The 17,698-nt window shown below is 40.5% G+C and overlaps 2 protein-coding genes across 7 annotated transcripts in view; both read right to left on the bottom strand.

Annotated features, from left to right (window-relative positions):
* Positions 1–1,904, bottom strand: part of LOC124146463 — a 29,251-nt gene extending 27,347 nt beyond the window's left edge. For 4 of the 5 annotated variants that reach the window (XR_007223283.1, XM_046516766.2, XM_046516765.2 and 1 more), the window contains exon 1: positions 1,808–1,879. Coding sequence is in view for 4 of the 5 variants with exons in the window: in XM_046516766.2 (XP_046372722.2) it covers positions 1,808–1,862 (55 nt within the window). In the remaining variant the exon portion in view is untranslated. Of the gene's footprint in view, positions 1–1,803 lie in introns of all 5 variants that reach the window. The other variant, XM_048403919.1, reaches the window with a different exon arrangement.
* A 7,562-nt stretch (positions 1,905–9,466) lies between these two features.
* LOC124146462 (Bardet-Biedl syndrome 1 protein homolog) overlaps positions 9,467–17,698 on the bottom strand; it is a 66,304-nt gene continuing 58,072 nt past the window's right edge. For both annotated transcript variants that reach the window (XM_046516762.2, XM_046516761.2), the window contains 2 exons: positions 13,852–13,938; positions 9,467–12,419 (listed from right to left, as the gene is read on the bottom strand). In XM_046516762.2, coding sequence (XP_046372718.1) covers positions 12,333–12,419; positions 13,852–13,938 — 174 coding nt within the window. In that variant the 3' untranslated portion in view covers positions 9,467–12,332. The remainder of the gene's footprint in view (positions 12,420–13,851; positions 13,939–17,698) is intronic.

Below are 17,698 nucleotides of genomic sequence, written 5' to 3'. Positions count from 1 at the left end.
TCTGCTGGAGGAAGTCTCTTGTTGCTCTCGCAGTGTGGGCACGGGCGTTATCATGCTGAAACTCGTGGTTGCGGCGACGTGCCAAATGAGGTATGGCGTGAGGTCTCAAGACTTGATCAATGTACCGAGCTGCTGTGACACCATTGCCTCTCCTTGGACCGATGTTCTGGAAGACCACAGGGCCGAATCTCTGTGCAAGACCAATTCCACCCCACACCATGATGCTCGGACCACCCCACGAGTCTCTCAACAACACAAGCATCCGAATAACATTCCCCAGGGCGTCGCCAGACTCTCTCTCTCTCTCTCTCTCTCTCTCTCTCTCTCTCTCTCTCTGCCATCGCTGTTGACATACAGTAACGGCTCTCGTCTGAGAAGAGGACTCTTCTCCACTGCTGGTGGCGCCAATGCTAGTGCTGTGTTGCCCACTGAAGACGGTCCCGGCGATGACGTGGTGTCAGAATGGGTCCTCGGTGTGGCTGCTCGTCAATCGTCGACACACGATGTCCGCACTAATGTGTCACTGGTGTGTCCCCACTATCTGTCGAGCAGTTTCCGCAGCAGTAACAAAGAGATCTTGAAGACAATCTGACGATCCTGACGTCGGGTGGTGACCTTTGGTCTTCCACTAAGTGGTCGGCCATCAGTACTGTTGGTGGTCTGGTCCGGTTTGCTGGAGCCTGTATATGGTCCTTACCTGGACTTGAAATGCATTGGCCAAGGCTCGCTAAATACAATGTTTATTCCTAATGCAGGATATTTACCATCCCCAAACACACTCGCGTGATAACCTCTATATATGAGAACACTGGTATTCTATTGGCTAATTTAACGTGCAGCCTCTGAAGTGACTTAAATCTTGAGCGAAACGTACATTAATCACGCAACGCATTCTGCCACTTTTGTTTACAGTAACCACGCTTGTCAATTATAGTAGGCCAAGTTTGTTAAATCATAATAATTTTGGTGCATACAAATGGTAATTCTTTTTTCATTTATCGTGTTTTTCAATCTCATTTTCATTCGCTCAATATCTTTTTAGCGAACAGCAACTTGATGTAATTCGACATAAAGCGGTTTGTTGCTTAAGGAAAGGAGTGTTTTGGTTTTATTATTTCTTATATTTATAAAGAAAATAGGATGGTACGTATACGCTAAATTATCGCGGTAGTTAATTTATAATCGGTCGTAATGGCGAAAGCTTACAGACTATTAAATATGTCATACGCAAAATGTTTCTGGGGTTTTTTCAACTTTTATGACACATCAGTTCATGCTGATTTTCTTTACCGAGTTCGGTCAACAAGGTACCTGTCATAAGCGACTCAGGTGCGGGCAACTCTATATTATCGCGGTATCACTATTTTGTGGCGTGATACGTGTGGATTATGTGGTTTACGACAGACCCTGTTTTGGATTATGCATATTCAGTATGCATACGACCTTGGCTGGGTCAAGGGACTTCGTCTAAACAGATTGGTTCTTTTCTTATCACTTTCGAATGGGGGTAGGGGTAATTCCACTTCAGAAATATTCCAGAAACTATCATAAAAAAGTTAAGTGTGTACTTACGAGTAGCCGTGACATACCTGTATCCGATCAAGCGATGAAATATCGTGCTTAGATTTGCGTAAGGAAACAGTCGACAGGGGGGTGGATTAGAGATTTGCCGATACCGCGATAATGTAGAGCCCGCGATAATATAGAGTCATACTATAATTACTCAAACATCTCTACATCGTGTTGGATACGTTTTGAACTTCCCGTTCAAATAAACATTACTCCAGTAAAACTCAAACTCACCTACAAGGAGAAAAGTGAAAATGATGAAGCTGTAGAACATCAAGGATAGTGTTCTCCATTACATGACTGTTGCTGCATGACGTCATCGGTTACAGTACGACGTCACAACTATATATGACGTCACGATGTCGAGGATCATCGCGTGATTTGCTACACCATTCATCTGGGGCGCGTTGCAAGCCACGAATCGCTAAAAGAAAGCAAAGTAATCGCTCATCCCGGGGTCTGCAACAGTTGGAAGCGCTTGCGCACTCTTCCAAAATGGCGGCGCAACTAGACGTTATGAAGATCATAATAGAAGAGGCTAGATGACGAGCTGATGAAATTTATGACTACTTTGAAGATGTGGAGCAGACTGAGGATGATGGTGTGTTAGCTGCCTTTGCTAATTTTCTCGTTGATCCAATCAATAATTCCTTGTTCCGCTGTCAAAGTAAGCCGCCATTTTGGTTTGAGAACGAAGCGACCTCAGTCAGCGATTGTTTCGCTTGCAAGCGGCTGAAAGTTAGCGCACTGTTGTGAGGCGAATCGCTGTACATCGCTTACAAGCGATTGGCGCTTTGCAACGCACCCCCGATGTCCTCCAACCAATCCATCGATCAAATTTGGCGAAAAAAGATTTGGATCTAGATTCCACAGATCCGCGACAGTTGACGATGTTTTGAATACGTTGTCTTAATATTTTGTTGTTTCTTAACCTGGCGTTCGGCATGTGGGGACAAACCCGGGTCGGAGTATAGCGACATCACTGCGCGGCACTGAGCGGTATACAAGCCACTAGCGGACAGGAACAATGAGTGTAAGGCGACTTGTAGAGTACAACGTTATACACAAAGCTTTATTAAATTCCCTTTATTAAATTCTTGTTTCACATTACATAGCGACAGCCCTTGGGCACGCTTTACTGTCCTTAGTTTTAATTTTAGGGTTAGAATGGCGTTATTCGTGAGTGAGTGAGTGAGTGAGTATGTATGATTTTACGCCGCTTTCAGCAATATTCCAGCAATATTCACACATTTTGGGCACGCTTTACTGTCCTTAGTTTTAATTTTAGGGTTAGAATGGCGTTATTCGTGAGTGAGTGAGTGAGTGAGTGAGTATGTATGGTTTTACGCCGCTTTCTGCAATATTCCAGCAATATTCACACATTTTAGCCATGTCGGGAATGAATTGAATCCGGTGTTCAGCGTGACGAGCAAATGCTTTAACCACTATGCTACCCGACCGTCCCTAGAATGGCGTTACTAATAGTAATCAAACTATTTAATATTTACTAGTCTGCGGACAATATCTACAATACATAGGAAATAAGCCACATAATAGAGGTGAGGTGAGCTGTAGTGGGTGTGTGGCTACTTGTACTAGTCCGAAATAATACCGATATTATAGGGCCAACCCAATAGGATACCATGCCGCATTTTACATGAATACCCCACTCAGACACAGTGGAGTGACTCTAAATTGACCATACCTTCTTTTCGACCCTTATTGTCAAGCGCCAGGCAGGGTAACAATAAGTACCATCTTTTAACGTCTATGGGTATAATGCGGCCCGGGCGGACGCTCTACCACTGGACCACGAAGTCGGTCACACAAAATTTAGAATCCATCGCAAATCGTTATCCTCCCATGGAACTGGGTCTCACGTGTATACCAAAGGTTACAGAGTTGGCCCATCGGTATATCGTAGTCTACAACGCACGGGCTATTCACGCCAAAGCGACAGTACATGCGAATGTCTTTTGATATCAAATTTATCAACACGAGTCCATAAAAGTTCAAAACTCTGAATCTTGCCGGGGAGTGTTAAACTTTTATCAACGAGTGTTGATATATTTGATATCAAGGGTGAGATTCTATTTATCATTCAAAATCATTGTTCAACCTTTTCAGTTTGAAAACAGTCATTAGCAGTGTCTTGACTGCAAAAAGTACTGCTAACCAGCGTAATTAGCAGAGAGATTATATATTAGTGATCTCATTTGTTTGTGACGTCATGGTAACCGATGACATTGCAACGCTATGCAAAGCACCGTAGCAAACTCCCGTGGAAGCTAATTTTGGATGATACATTTAAGGATTGACTGTGTATTCTTTTCGGTTCATTGAGGTATGAATCGAAAAACCAATGTGCAAACTGTATGAATCCGCGTTGGGAAATGAATGCAATAACACGTGACCAATTCAGCTAATCAGAATACAGGAATTTCAATGAACACAACGAAAATTTAATTAAAATGACTTCAAAGTATCGTCATATCGTTTTGTTTTCCCCAGTGTGAATTTCGGGTTCCCAGCACCCTGTGATGGTTTTGGGAGGCGACTTATGGATCGGGTGGCGCCAATCGCTGACTTGGTTGACAGGGTATCGTCGTACCCCGTCGGCGGCTCCTTGACGACCCGATAAATCTGGTGATGTTGGGATGATGATGTGGTGATGATGAGTCGGTTCAGTCTGTTATGAAATCCTTGTCAAGCATCTCATCTCCTGCAGGGGGCACGGGTGGCCCAGTCATCTGAGGCGCCGCGATTCGCTGTGCAGAGTTGCGTCCCTTGGGCACGCCAGAAACCTATGATTGTGGGTTCGAATCTCGGTTCACCCCGATTATGTTTCTAGGTTTGTCAGCACCATACCCGTGCTCGTGGGTTTCACCGAAGTGGTAAACGCCTGAGACCTGCATCACATTAAGCTGACACGCCGTGATATAACGGGAATACTGTTAAAAGCGGCGTAAAACCCAACTCACTCACTCACTCACTCACTCACTCACTTACTCACTCACTCATCTCCTGCATATTTCCAAACTAAAGGTACAATGAGATAAAAAAAAAAGTAAGTATTGATTTATAGTGAGTTTAATTGGATTACTTTATTTACTTTACTTTAGTTTACAGTTTTATAGATTAGTTATCGTAACTGTGACTCAAGCTCGCCTAGCATCTCATCTCCTGCAGACCTGTCTAATTAGAAGTTGGATTACTAGTATTCACCCACACAGTTGGCATTGTCTTCATTAACCAGTATATCCTGTGTGACAACGTGTATGTAGCGAATGAGAAGGAATCACGTGGTCATATCACGTGCGGTGGGAAAAGGAGGCTGTTCTGTGGTTCGTGGAAAACCTCACACCGTGGCGATACAAATTAACTAACGTCACCAATACCCTGTATGTGCATAAAAAGTCACTCGTCTATAAAATTTGACGTTTATAATCTAGTAGGGGAGAAAGGTAATGTCGACGAAACCAATAGTTAATTCTGTACCGCCAACTGTTTTATTAATCTCTTCTAATCCTTTTACATTTTCGACAGTCTGGCCCTGGGCAAGTTCTGTACGGAACGTTATAACATTACAGTTTAGCCATTGCATAGTTCGGTCCTACCACATAAAATGTGTTCGGCCATGAACCCCTACAATGTTACTGTATATAAACAGCTGGAGCTGTTATAACTCACCTGTTTGTTTCAATTTAAAATTATCTTCATGCTTGGAGGTGCAGCAATCCGTCTTTCCCACTTCCTGGTAAACAGCAAGAACTGCCGCTGACATAAAAAGAATCATCGCTTTCAGGGTATTTCTATAAAGGGAAACGCATTTGACGTCCAAATTATCCTTTCTTCTTCAACAAGAAAAAAATGGTCTATTTTGACTTTGATTTTTGACGTTTCGGCTTCCTCCTCAAAGACGAAATATGAGGACATTTTGTTTTTCTGCTTTGATTTCTAACTAATCTTTGAAGTCTAAAATATCGAATTTGAGCTTGAAATTCCATTAACAGAAACTAATAATAACCAGGGAAGCGTTGGTTCTGTGTCTGTTTGTCAATGTCGCAGAACCAGAATAAGTACCTTACTGTGGTTATTATGTAGCATATATATTAAATTATTTAAATACAAGACTGAATATGAATAGCATAATATTCTAACGAACGTTATGTTATTTCAACCCAAATTCGTAATTCCTTTAAGTTAGATAATCCAGGACTTTAAAGTCTATACATTTACATCTGGCGAGTGAGTGAATGTTGTTTTATTCTATATATAATACTCAAAAAAAGTTAAATAACAACCGCTTCTTCCATATTACTGTAATTAATCTGCCATATCATAAATCTGGTGAGTGAGTGAGTGAGTTGGGTTTAACGCCGCTTTTAACAGTATTCCAGTTATATCACGGCGTGTCAGCTTAATGTGGGAGGAAAGCCCGAAGTGATGCAGGTCTCAGACGTTTACCACTTCGATGAAACCCACGAGCACGGGTATGGTGCTGACAAACCTAGAAACATAATCGGGGCGAGCCGGGACTCGAACCCACAATCATAGGTTTCTGGCGTGCCCAAGGGACGCAACTCTGCACAGCGAGTCACGGCGCCTTAAACGACTGGGCCACCCGTGCCCCCCATAAATCTGGTGAAATAACAGTATTTTACGACACCTGTTCCAGACATACTGTAACCTGTACACGAGGTCATTGAATGTTACTTGGTTTGCATTGCCCTATGTCAGGCAATGTGACAGCAAAATGTTGTTCTGGAGGAGTTGCACACCATTTATTCAGACCAGAAAAGAAACAGAACCCAGAGGACGTTCTCATCAGTATTATAAAGTTGTTTAGAAATAGAAATTACGTAATCCGTTACTGCTCGGTCATCATAATATCGCTATGGCTCTAAAACACCTCCTGACAACGTTTATTCACGGACCCTACAAACGTACTAAAGACATCCACTGGTAAATTTTCCATTCGTCCACAGCAGTCTGCCGGGTTCCATGATGTCTGCCAAAGGCTGGTTTCGTCTGGAAATAAGTCTGCCTATAGCATCCCACACGTCCGATTGGATTAAAGCCTGTGACTCAATGTGATTGTCCTTGTCTTGAACAATCCGGGCACGACGTGGACAGGAATTGTAATCCTGACAGATTATGCAAAGTTGGGATTGCCAAGTAGGAATAATGTAACAGTTCTCTCAACCATATATTTTCGGCGGTTGTCGATCCCTGTACAACTTTGATATCGAAATCTAGTTTCTCATGGGTGAAGAATGCCCACTGTGACCGAACCTCCAACCAGCAAGGTTATTCAAAGGATTCAGTTGTAAACGTGTGGGTGGCAGGTGCTCCCGGTAGGGCAGGGCATCCTTACCCCTTTTCGCGAACACCGGGTGTCGTCACTGAATTACACATACTTTTCACGTACACTGTGAGTGGCAGGTACTACCGGTAGGGCAGGGCCTCACTGAGTTACACTTACTTTTTATGTAAATTGTGTGGGTGGCAGGTGCTCCCGGTAGGGCAGGACACGCTTACCCCTTTTCGCGAACACCGGGTGTCGTCACTTAGTTACACTTACTTTTCACGTACACTGTGAGTGGCAGGTGCTACCGGTAGGGCAGGGCATGCTTACCCCTTTTTGTGAACACCGGGTGTCATCACTGAGTTACACTTACTTTTCAGGTACATTGTGAGTGGCAGGTGCTACCGGTAGGGCAGGGCATCACTGAGTTACACTTACCTTTTATGTAAATTGTGTGGGTGGCAGGTGCTCCCGGTAGGGCAGATCAGGCTTACCACTTTTCGCGAACACTGGGTGTCATCACTGAGTTACACTTACTTTTTTGCAAATTATGTGAGTGGCAGGTGCTACCGGTAGGGCAGGACACGCTTACCCCTTTTCAACAACACAGGGTGTCATCACTGAGTTTCAGTTATATATTCATATAATTTTCACAGCTATTATACCTTTAACGCCCAATGGAATCTGTTTCGTCGGATAATCAAGATTGATTTATATTCTGTTCTGGGTTAGCATCGCACAAGGAGAAGACTGTCAGTAACGTACGTGATACGTACATTCCCGCCTGTCGCCATCCTGGACGAAGATGGAATGGAAAAGTTCTTGCCTTTGTATTGGCAGTAATGTTTCATTATCCTTACCTGGGACGGCCTTCACCTCGCTCTTCTGAGGGTTTCTTGAAAGGAGTCAACTTACTGCACTGAGGAGAGGCATTCATATGGCCAGCTATCTACCGCAAGGACATCGCAGTTTGGCTCAGGCCAACAGCTCACTATTTGCTAACTTCATTTGATGGATTGCAAACCATTTTTATCACCTAACAAATCGTATACATCCAATCTAGTGGTTTTTATACAGTGATATGAGTCAGCAAAATACCTCATGAATTCAAGTTACCTTGTCATTTGTCTTAATTCCGCTGAACGAAGTCAAACCTGGCCTTGTCATAACTCTTACCATCAGTATATTATGACGGCCAAGCCTAATCCAGTGGTTGATAGCATAACCTAAGTCACACAACAGTGAGCCAGGTTACCCGGTTTTACCACCCAATCATCCTGGGGTTATGGGGACTCACTCAGGCCAGGAATTTCCAAGGGTTCAACTAAAAGTACAAATAACTGCAAACTTTCTTATTCTACCACGAACTCCTAGGCAGGTACTGATACCAGATACCCAACTCAATCTGAATGTGGTTATTATATAAGCTCAATGCATGCATGGACTACTGTACAACAAGCATAGTCGCCTTTTACGGCAAGCATTGGTTGCTGAAGACCTATTCTTCCCCTGATCTTTACGGGTCGTTTGTGATAAGAGGCCGGGTGGTCAGGTTCCCTGACTTGGTTGATCCATGTCATCATATCCCAACTGCGTAGATGCCAATCACTGGATTGTCTCGTCCAGACTCGATTATTTACAGACAAGCATCATACAGCTGGAATATTGCCGAGTGCGGCGTTAAACAACAAACAATCAAACATATGGCTTGAGTGCAGGTGGGGATCAAACCCCGATCTTCGTACAGACACTCTATCCACTAGACCACGGAGGCAATATATGCAGAAACACTATGAAAACAAGGCGGTCCTAGGGTGTAGGCTTTGTGTGTAGTGTTTACTCCATTCTTTGTTTGTTTTATTAGATAGCATTAATCAAGATGTTATGCTGCTGACGTTGGCAGACGTATTAACGCCATTGTGACGTATTAAGGTCACGTGTTACTTTAGGTCTTCCTAAACCTGTCACATGACTGAATAAAGACAGCACACTGCAGTGTCACATGATTGAATAATGACAGCACACTGCAGTGTCACACAATTGAATGACCGCAAAATGCAGTGTCACATGATTGAATAACCCCACAATGCGGTGTCACATGATTGACTAATAACAGCACACTGCAGAGTCACATGATTGAATAACCACACAATGCAGTGTCACATGATTGAATAACCACACAATGCAGTGTCACATGATTGAATAATGACCGCACAATGCAGTGTCACATGATTGAAAAAACTCACAATGCAGTGTCACGTGATTGACTAATGACCACACAATGCAGTGTCACATGATTGAATAACCACACAATGCAGTGTCACATGATTGAATAATGACCACACAATGCAGTGTCACATGATTGAATAATGACCACAAAATGCAGTGTCACATGATTGAATAATGACCGCAAAATGCTGTGTCACATGATCAAGAACATAGCACACTGCTGTGTCACATGATTGAATGACTGCACACTGCAGTGTCACATGACTGAATAATGGCCGCACACTTCAGTGTCACATGATCTTGGATATAGCACATGATTGACCAATGAACACTTCAAGAAAAACATAATTGAGGGGTGTATTTCTTATTTTCCATTTATTACATAAATTTCTATGTACAGTGAAGTGTGAAGGATTTCACAATAACAAATATGCTGGAGGTATCACAGTCAGTTCACATACACAGTTATTCAAACACATCCTTCATAATTCAAGAACGATATTAGACATACAGATTGGCAGATTTCATTTCAAAAGAAAAGGAACATAGACATATTCAGGTTTAATACATCGTAAATATCTATCAGGGATCCAGATAAATGTTACATTGAGAATTTACTCACATTGGGTATTGGATACTTTCCTTTGGGTATTCAGTATCTTTAATCCCTTGGTTCAAGTCTATTGGGTATTTTTAAACCAGTGAAGAGACATTTTTATAATAATTCTGCTTGAGATCCTGTATCAGGTAACTTCTAATTTTCTCTGTTTATGTTCTGCCCTAAGTGTGTCACCTGTTGCATAAGCTCCTCACAGTGATACAAGTCTCAGTTACAATAAGCGAGATGTAGTGTGCATTATACACTGCAGTAGAGTTTATGAAAAGTGATGCCTGCATTGGACCAGTAAATAAAGATGTGTAAAGACACACAGGTACACAAGCTACAGTGGGAAATTATACTCCGTGTTGGTATACTACGATGTCTTGTTTTGTGTGTGGATTTTTATGCAAGTCAATTTAATTTAATCATATTGACCTATTTTTCATATTTTACACAAATATGCAGCTAATCTGGAGGTCTAATCTATGCTATGAAAGTTCAATGTGAACGCCTCATTAAAGTATTATTCACTCTCACATGAAATGCATAGCATAGACATCTATTGCCCAGTCCAAGATTTATAATCAGGGTGAATTTGACATGTTTACTCTTCTTTCAAGCACCTGGTGTCATCACTGATTTTCAGTGATCCATTCATATAACATGCTACTTTCCCTTTTATGCCCAATGGAATCTGGTTCGGCAGAAAACCGAGACTGGTTATTCTCCGGCATTTATGTTTAATATTCTGGCAGCTAAGAGACACCAGTCAGCCCAGGTCATTCACATACAATGTGAGCCATGCTGTGATGCAGTGGACAAAGAACATTGTGACTAGGAACAATAATAACTGAGTGAGTGAGTATGGTTTTACGTCGCTTTTAGCAATATTCCAGCAATATCACAGCGGGGGACACCAGAAATGGGCTTCACACATTGTACCCATGTCAGGAATCGAACCGGGTCTTCAGCGTGACGAGGGAACGCTTTAACCACAAGGCTACCCGACCGCCCCAGGAACAATAATAAAACACAGAAGACATGCACAGAACAAAATATATTAAATTTAGTTATTCATCACATGAAGGCAAAAGAGAAAGTTTGAGGGAACAATATTTCTACTTTCAAATATTAATACATCAGAACACCTTTCATTGATGACTTTGAACTCCTAGGCTTGCTGGTTGTATTTAAATGATTGTGGGAGTTGTTTGAAGTACATGTATATAGACTTTGTACAAGTATCCACTGACTCAAATATTTGAAAAGTCTCTTTAACTCTCAGTCAACTAATTAAAGAATGAAACGCTCATGAGGTCAAAATACATACTAACCCGTTCATGCTTTAATTTCACCAAACCAACAATCTTTTTATGAGATCACTTAAAATGTTCCAAAGAATTGTTTTACAATATATTATTCATATTTCTATTTCAGCAATGGAACCTGAGGTCTTTTAAAGCCTCATATATTTGCAAAATGGCCATCCAAAGTGACAAAGAAGTGCCGTGTGTACAACATGTACATGCACAGTAAATCAAATATGATCATAAAAGACATGATTAGTTTTAGTATTCACACACATGTAGTCTCAACACCACTAACATCCGCCATACACACAAACCTTGGAACTGAATCAATATGGATGTATGACAATGTGACACCTGTGACAGGATGTGTCATTAGGTACTGACAATGGAGGGTTAGCAGAATGGACGGACTACATACCTGATCACATATACACCTGGACAATAATTAAACACCTTTTAATGTATATTTCCATGTAATATGGCAGTGTTAAATAATCCTGTATTTAGTTATGATGAAACACATTTGTGTTTGTTAACTCAGTGACATATTCATATTGGAACCAAAATTGATTACAGAAGGGCATATTTTTAAATTCATTACAGAAGGGCATATTTTTTAATAGATTGCAGAAGGACAAAGGCATATTTTAATTTAATTACAGAAGGGCATATCTTTATAATAATTACAGAAGGGCATATTTTTAAATTAATTACAGAAGGGCATATTTTTAAATTCATTACAGAAGGGCATATTTTTAAATTGGATTACAGAGGGGCATACTTTTTAATTGATTACAAAAGAGCATATTTGTAAATTAATTTAAGAGCATATTTTTAAAATAATTACAGAAGGGCATATTTTTAAACTGATTGCAGAACGGCATTTTTTTAAATTAATTACAGAAGGGCATATTTTTAGATTAATTACAGAAGGGCATATTTTAAGATTAATTACAGAAGGGCATATTTATAAACTAACATATCACCAAGTATCAGTGGTACCTTAGACATAAGTTTTATTACAATGATGCCAAACATCATATGTAGATACTTCCAAAATAAACATGATATTTCTTGCATTGGATCCTTACATTTTGGTTCATTAAGTGTGACAGAGATACAAATATGACTATCACCAGAACATGGAAAATGTTTCTGAAAAATTGGGTGGCTCCTTAACATACTCAACAACTTATCCTTACTTCCTTCATACAGACTTTATTGGCACCACACCAGTGTGACGGAGCAGTACTTTGTTCCTGATTGAATCAGGTGGATGACAGAGAGCTGAGACAACGTTGGTGTATCCTGCAGCTCATGTGACGACGACAGCCTCACTGACAGGCATGCTGATGACGCCGGTGATGAGGGGGACACTCCGACCTTGTTTCAGCACATATACCTGTAGGACAAGAAAACAAAGGCAACCCTCAGATCCTGGACATTATGATTGTACTAGAAAAAGGGGTTTATCATTTGTACATGGAGGCCTGAAGCAATCCTGGAAGAAATGGGTCTAAAGACACTTTTAACAGTTTTTGATTTACTTCACCTTGTGTCAGTGATGTAGGGCATTGATATTTATCTTGCTGCATGTATCTCCGATCAAATGCATTACATGATACACATGTAAATATTTGTGTTATAAATAGCATTCAGTCTCTGAGCCATTCAGGCACATTCAGTGGTCGAACAATCTGCATTTGTGTACAACATATATGTTATAAGTTGTAGCAGTATCACGAGGCGTATATGTGATTTTATGCATCCCTAACGAGGGACACATACAACCATGTGCACACCTCGTGATACTGCTACAACTAATTTATCTTACTGACATGTCTTAATCTGCCATTGTAAAAGAATTTAAACACAATTGATAGAAAAGAGCTGTTTGACTGAGCTGAGGTTATAGCATGGGATGGAATGAAGATGAGGATAGGATTGGATGGGATGAGGAAAGGTTGAGGATGATATGGGATGGGATGTGAATAGGTTGAGGATGATATGGGATGGGATGTGAATAGGTTGAGGATGATATGGGATGGGATGTGAATAGGTTGAGGATGATATGGGATGGGATGTGAATAGGTTGAGGATGATATGGGATGGGATGGGATGGGTCGAGGATGGGATGTGAATAGGTTGAGAAGGATGAGGATGTGGTGAACATTTTCATGTTATGTGATGTCATCATGTGATGCAATGTCATGCCATTGAGGATGGGATGGAATGGAATGGAATGGGGATGGAATGGGATAGGGTGAAAATAGGATGGGATGGGATGAGAATAGGCTGAGGATGGGATGTGAATAGGTTGAGGAGCATGAGGATGTGATGTGATGGGATGTGATTTAGGATGGAATGGCTTGAGGATGGGATAGGATGGGATGGAATGTGAATAGGTTGGGATAGGATGGGAATAGGGTGAAGATAGGATGGGATGGGGATGAACATAGGATGGAATGGGATGAGAATGGCATGGCATGAGGATAGGATGGGGTGAGAGTGGTTGGGATGGGATACTGAGGGTTGAGAAGAGGCAGATAATAGGAAACTATAGCTGGGAAAGGGATGCAGATTGGGATATGATTGAAAATGAGATAGGGTGAGAATGGGAGCGGGATGAGGATGAGATGCTGGAGCTGAATGACTGTGAGTGAGGGAAGCTAGATCTGAGGGGATGGATAAAACACATACTGTAGGATCTGCAAGGGTATGTTCAAATCAAACAAATCATGAAATGATTGACAATATGTTTCAAAACTATGTAAAAGAACAAAGCAACTTGGACAGCCCACCCATACCCCCCCACACTATGGTAAACTCCTCACCTTGACGTTGTCGGAGACTCCCTTGTCACTCTGACAGTCTATGAATGTGTCGTAGGAGTAGTTCAGCCCTGGCACCAGCATGGGCACCTGCAAGCAGAGATGTACCATGTCTCAAATACACATCAACACAGTGTAGCTTCATACTTTCAATCATTAATAGCAGGAGAAGCAATCAATGATGTTGGGGTATGGTGAGAAACAATCATCCAGGTTCAACATTAAAACTAGAAGTGGGACGATACATCGATGCATTGGTGGATCACGATTTTATACTTCTCGATACAAGTATCGTTCACAATCGCACACAAAGTAACAAGTATTGATTCTTACCTTAAATGTATTTTTCAATAAATGTTACACCAAACACTAATTACTAGTGAAAATGTGTAGTGAAAACGTAAATATTTTCATCCATTGCGCCATACTTGACACTGCTACCTGTAAATCGTTAGTGTGCCAGGTATTTGGCCATCCTGTCTGTGAAAAACACGGCTCACGCACCACAGAAAAGTGCACATGTAAGTATCGTGATACATATCGGATCGTGAGCAAGGTACCGTGATACGTATTGGATCACACAGTTGGTGTATCGTCCCAGCCCTAATTATAACCATCCAGTCCTCCATTAAGCTGGCACTATGACAAGCTTGGTGTCCTGAGGAAATAGTCAATCACAGTATTGCTAAGGGACTGACTATTTGAAATTATGGAATGGGAGGGGTGGGGTTGCAAACTTTTGGAAACAATCATCCAGGTTTAACATTGCAACCATCATATCCTCATTAAGTTGACACGATGATAATCACAGTAGTATTAAGCAACTGACCATTTGATATTCTGGGTTGGGAGGGAGAATTTATGGATGTAAAATTCTTTATTATGAGGAACACGACGTTTCGGAATACATACTTACTCCTTCATCAGACAAATGAATACTAGGATGCAGAGAGCATATATGTAGATGTAAAGACCAAAAAAGTAATAAAATAACAAAGGTGGAAACATAACAAGGGAAGCGTACATAGAGAATCTCACCCGAGTGCCTTTTGATATCAAATATATCAACACGAGTTGATAAAAGTGGAAAAATTCCGAGGCTTGCCGAGGATTTTTGCCACTTCTATCAACGAGTGTTGATATATTTGATACCAAAAGACACGAGGGTGAGATTTTATTTATCATCCAACATCATTCTTCCAATTTTTCTCAATTTGTAGACAGTAATTAGCAGTGTCTTCAGTGTAAAAAGTGTAAAAAGTACTGCTAAAAGCTTCAGTAGCACTGATTAGTGATGTCATTTGATTGTGACGTCATGGTAACCAGTGACGTCACAATGGTCTGCAAAGCATTGTGATGTAATTTCATTCCAGTGATATAGATCTACAGTGTAGATATCGCTTGATCTAATCTAAGCGAGATCTCCTGTGGGAGCCAGTTTTGGATGATGAAGTTAATTAACACTGATAGGAGATGGGGTAGGGTGGCAATTTGTTTGGAAAAAAAATGTTAAAAATATATAAGAGGAATATCTTTTTTAATTCTTTGCTGGACATGCTGGGCGTCCTAGGAAAAGAAATATTGTGCTATGAATTCTTTTAATAAAGTTTGCCTCCTCCATTCACAGCAAAAACGCAGTGACCAAAATACTCTCCTATTTCTGACAATACTGAAAGCCTCCTCTGTTCCCGACAACTTTAAATGGAGGGTCCATGACAACTGGCCTCATCAATGCTTATTAACATCATCTGACAATAAATAAACAAGAAAACTAGTGGAATACAATGTCCTAGAAAACATTCAAGACTTAAGAAAATTTAAGCCCCTGCAGTCCGAGAGTCCCATTTACAGATGTAACATGTCATTTAATTAGATCTGGCTCACCAACACAGGAATCATTTCATCATTTACTGCACCTGAGTGTGAATAATGAAAATAGCTTTATGACCATTTGGGGATTTTTCATGGATCAGTATTCCCTGATTGGGATAATAACAGTAATACAAAGGCTGTTTTCCGAGCATTAAGTGCGCTGCTTTTACTACATGCACAGAGGAGTTCTCAGTAATGCCTCAATTTGTCAGGTTTTAGTATGTTTTACTCGAGTCCTCATGGCCATGGCATATAGTTGAATGTTCACTTTCAATGGAAACAGAGCCACAGGCCCTGGAGCTCACCTTCAAAATTGAATATCAAATAATTTTTTTAAAATTAGCCAAACTATTGATCACTTAAAGATCGTTCAATAGATTAAAATGGTATCAATAATGAATTACCAAAAATTATTTTCAATATAGTTTTTTATTTACATATCACCTACCAGTAAGTATTACAAACAACTTGATCAAATGGCCAGATGAAGTGACTTGATTGACTGTCCGTCATTGTACACCAATAGGGTGGTTTGTATTTCATAATATCAACCACCAGATTGTCGGATGCTGACTAATTGTTTAGCATATTGATGTTGATATAGGTTAATCCAGTCCTGGTCAAACCTATTGATATTTCAGCCACTTTTCCAGGAAAGAATGTGGGTCGACAGGAAACCATGCTTGTCGCAAGAGGCGCCTAAATAGATTGGGTGGTCAGACTCCGTGGCTATCAACTATCCCAATTCTGTAAGATTAATGCTCATGATATCCATCACTGGATTGTCTGATCCAGACTCGGGTATTTACAGGCTGCTGTCATAAAGCTGGAATATTGCTGGGGCATTAAACAACAAACAAATAAAAAAACCGAAGGAAGTAAGAAAAATGATGGCAGTGTAGCCTTGTGGGCATACTCTCACAAAAACATACAAACTCACAGTCAATGAATGTCAATATTATTGAAGTAGATGAGTCTTTAGTTTAAAGGGAGTTTCTGAAGGGGCGCATCTGACGTGTAGCAGGGAGAGAGTTCCATAACACTACAGCAGAGTGCTGAAGAGATCTGGCACCAAAGGTTTTTAACTTGTAAAGATGTGCCTTATCAACTGTATCAGCTCAACTCAGGTCAGCTAAGAATGAAATTGAAGAATCAGATACTATATCTAACAACTAAAAACAAATGACATGGGGGTTCGTTTTCTTGAACTTTCTAAAAGAGATTGTCATGACAAAAATAGATAAATGAGATCAATGAACAAGAGATGTTCTCCTCAAACAACTGTTAAACAAATTCATTACTCAATTTTAACCTTTGTTTTAAAGTAATTCAATTCATAATAACAAGTTATTGTATTACAGTAATCATGTGCATCACATGCCATCATGAAATCTAAAATAAATTGAGAAATTGATCTTTCCGCTTCAAAGCTAACAACCATTTTCTGTAACCAAATATTCATCTAATCACATTACATGATGCTGTGAATGACTGACCATATCAAAACAGGGAGCTTACATTAAGATACAAAAAACTCTCTAAGCATGTACAAATTTAGATGTTTTCACAAAATCAAATCATCCTCAGGCCTCTGAAGTCTAATACAAGTTGGAAGCAATTTTTCTATAAATGTTACTTTGGCAAAATGTCAAATAAGGTATTAACTTCAATCTCCAACACACCATTATTAATCAAATCTGTGTTCTTTTACAAAACAACCCTAACAGTGGCCATATAGCTAATGGATAACACTCGTATTACACACAACAGACATCTCTCATCAAACATCAGTCTGTCAATGACTTAAATTAGTTCATGCGAGAGCACTTCCATATTAAATTATCTTCTTACTAAACAAAGACCTGGTGTTGTTTGTCAACAATCCCTGCCATTCTATGTCTATTGATGTCATCTGTCTTTTGTTCCACCCTCCACAACTAGCTACACTACAGTGTTCGCTAATCAGTTGCCTGTACGT

This window comes from Haliotis rufescens, unplaced genomic scaffold (genome assembly GCF_023055435.1).
Source record: "Haliotis rufescens isolate VD_foot unplaced genomic scaffold, xgHalRufe1.0.p SCAF_3, whole genome shotgun sequence".
In the NCBI taxonomy this organism is placed as follows: domain Eukaryota; kingdom Metazoa; phylum Mollusca; class Gastropoda; order Lepetellida; family Haliotidae; genus Haliotis; species Haliotis rufescens.
The sequence above is the reverse complement of the archived record's forward strand: the minus strand, read 5'-3'. Positions and strand labels throughout refer to the sequence as shown.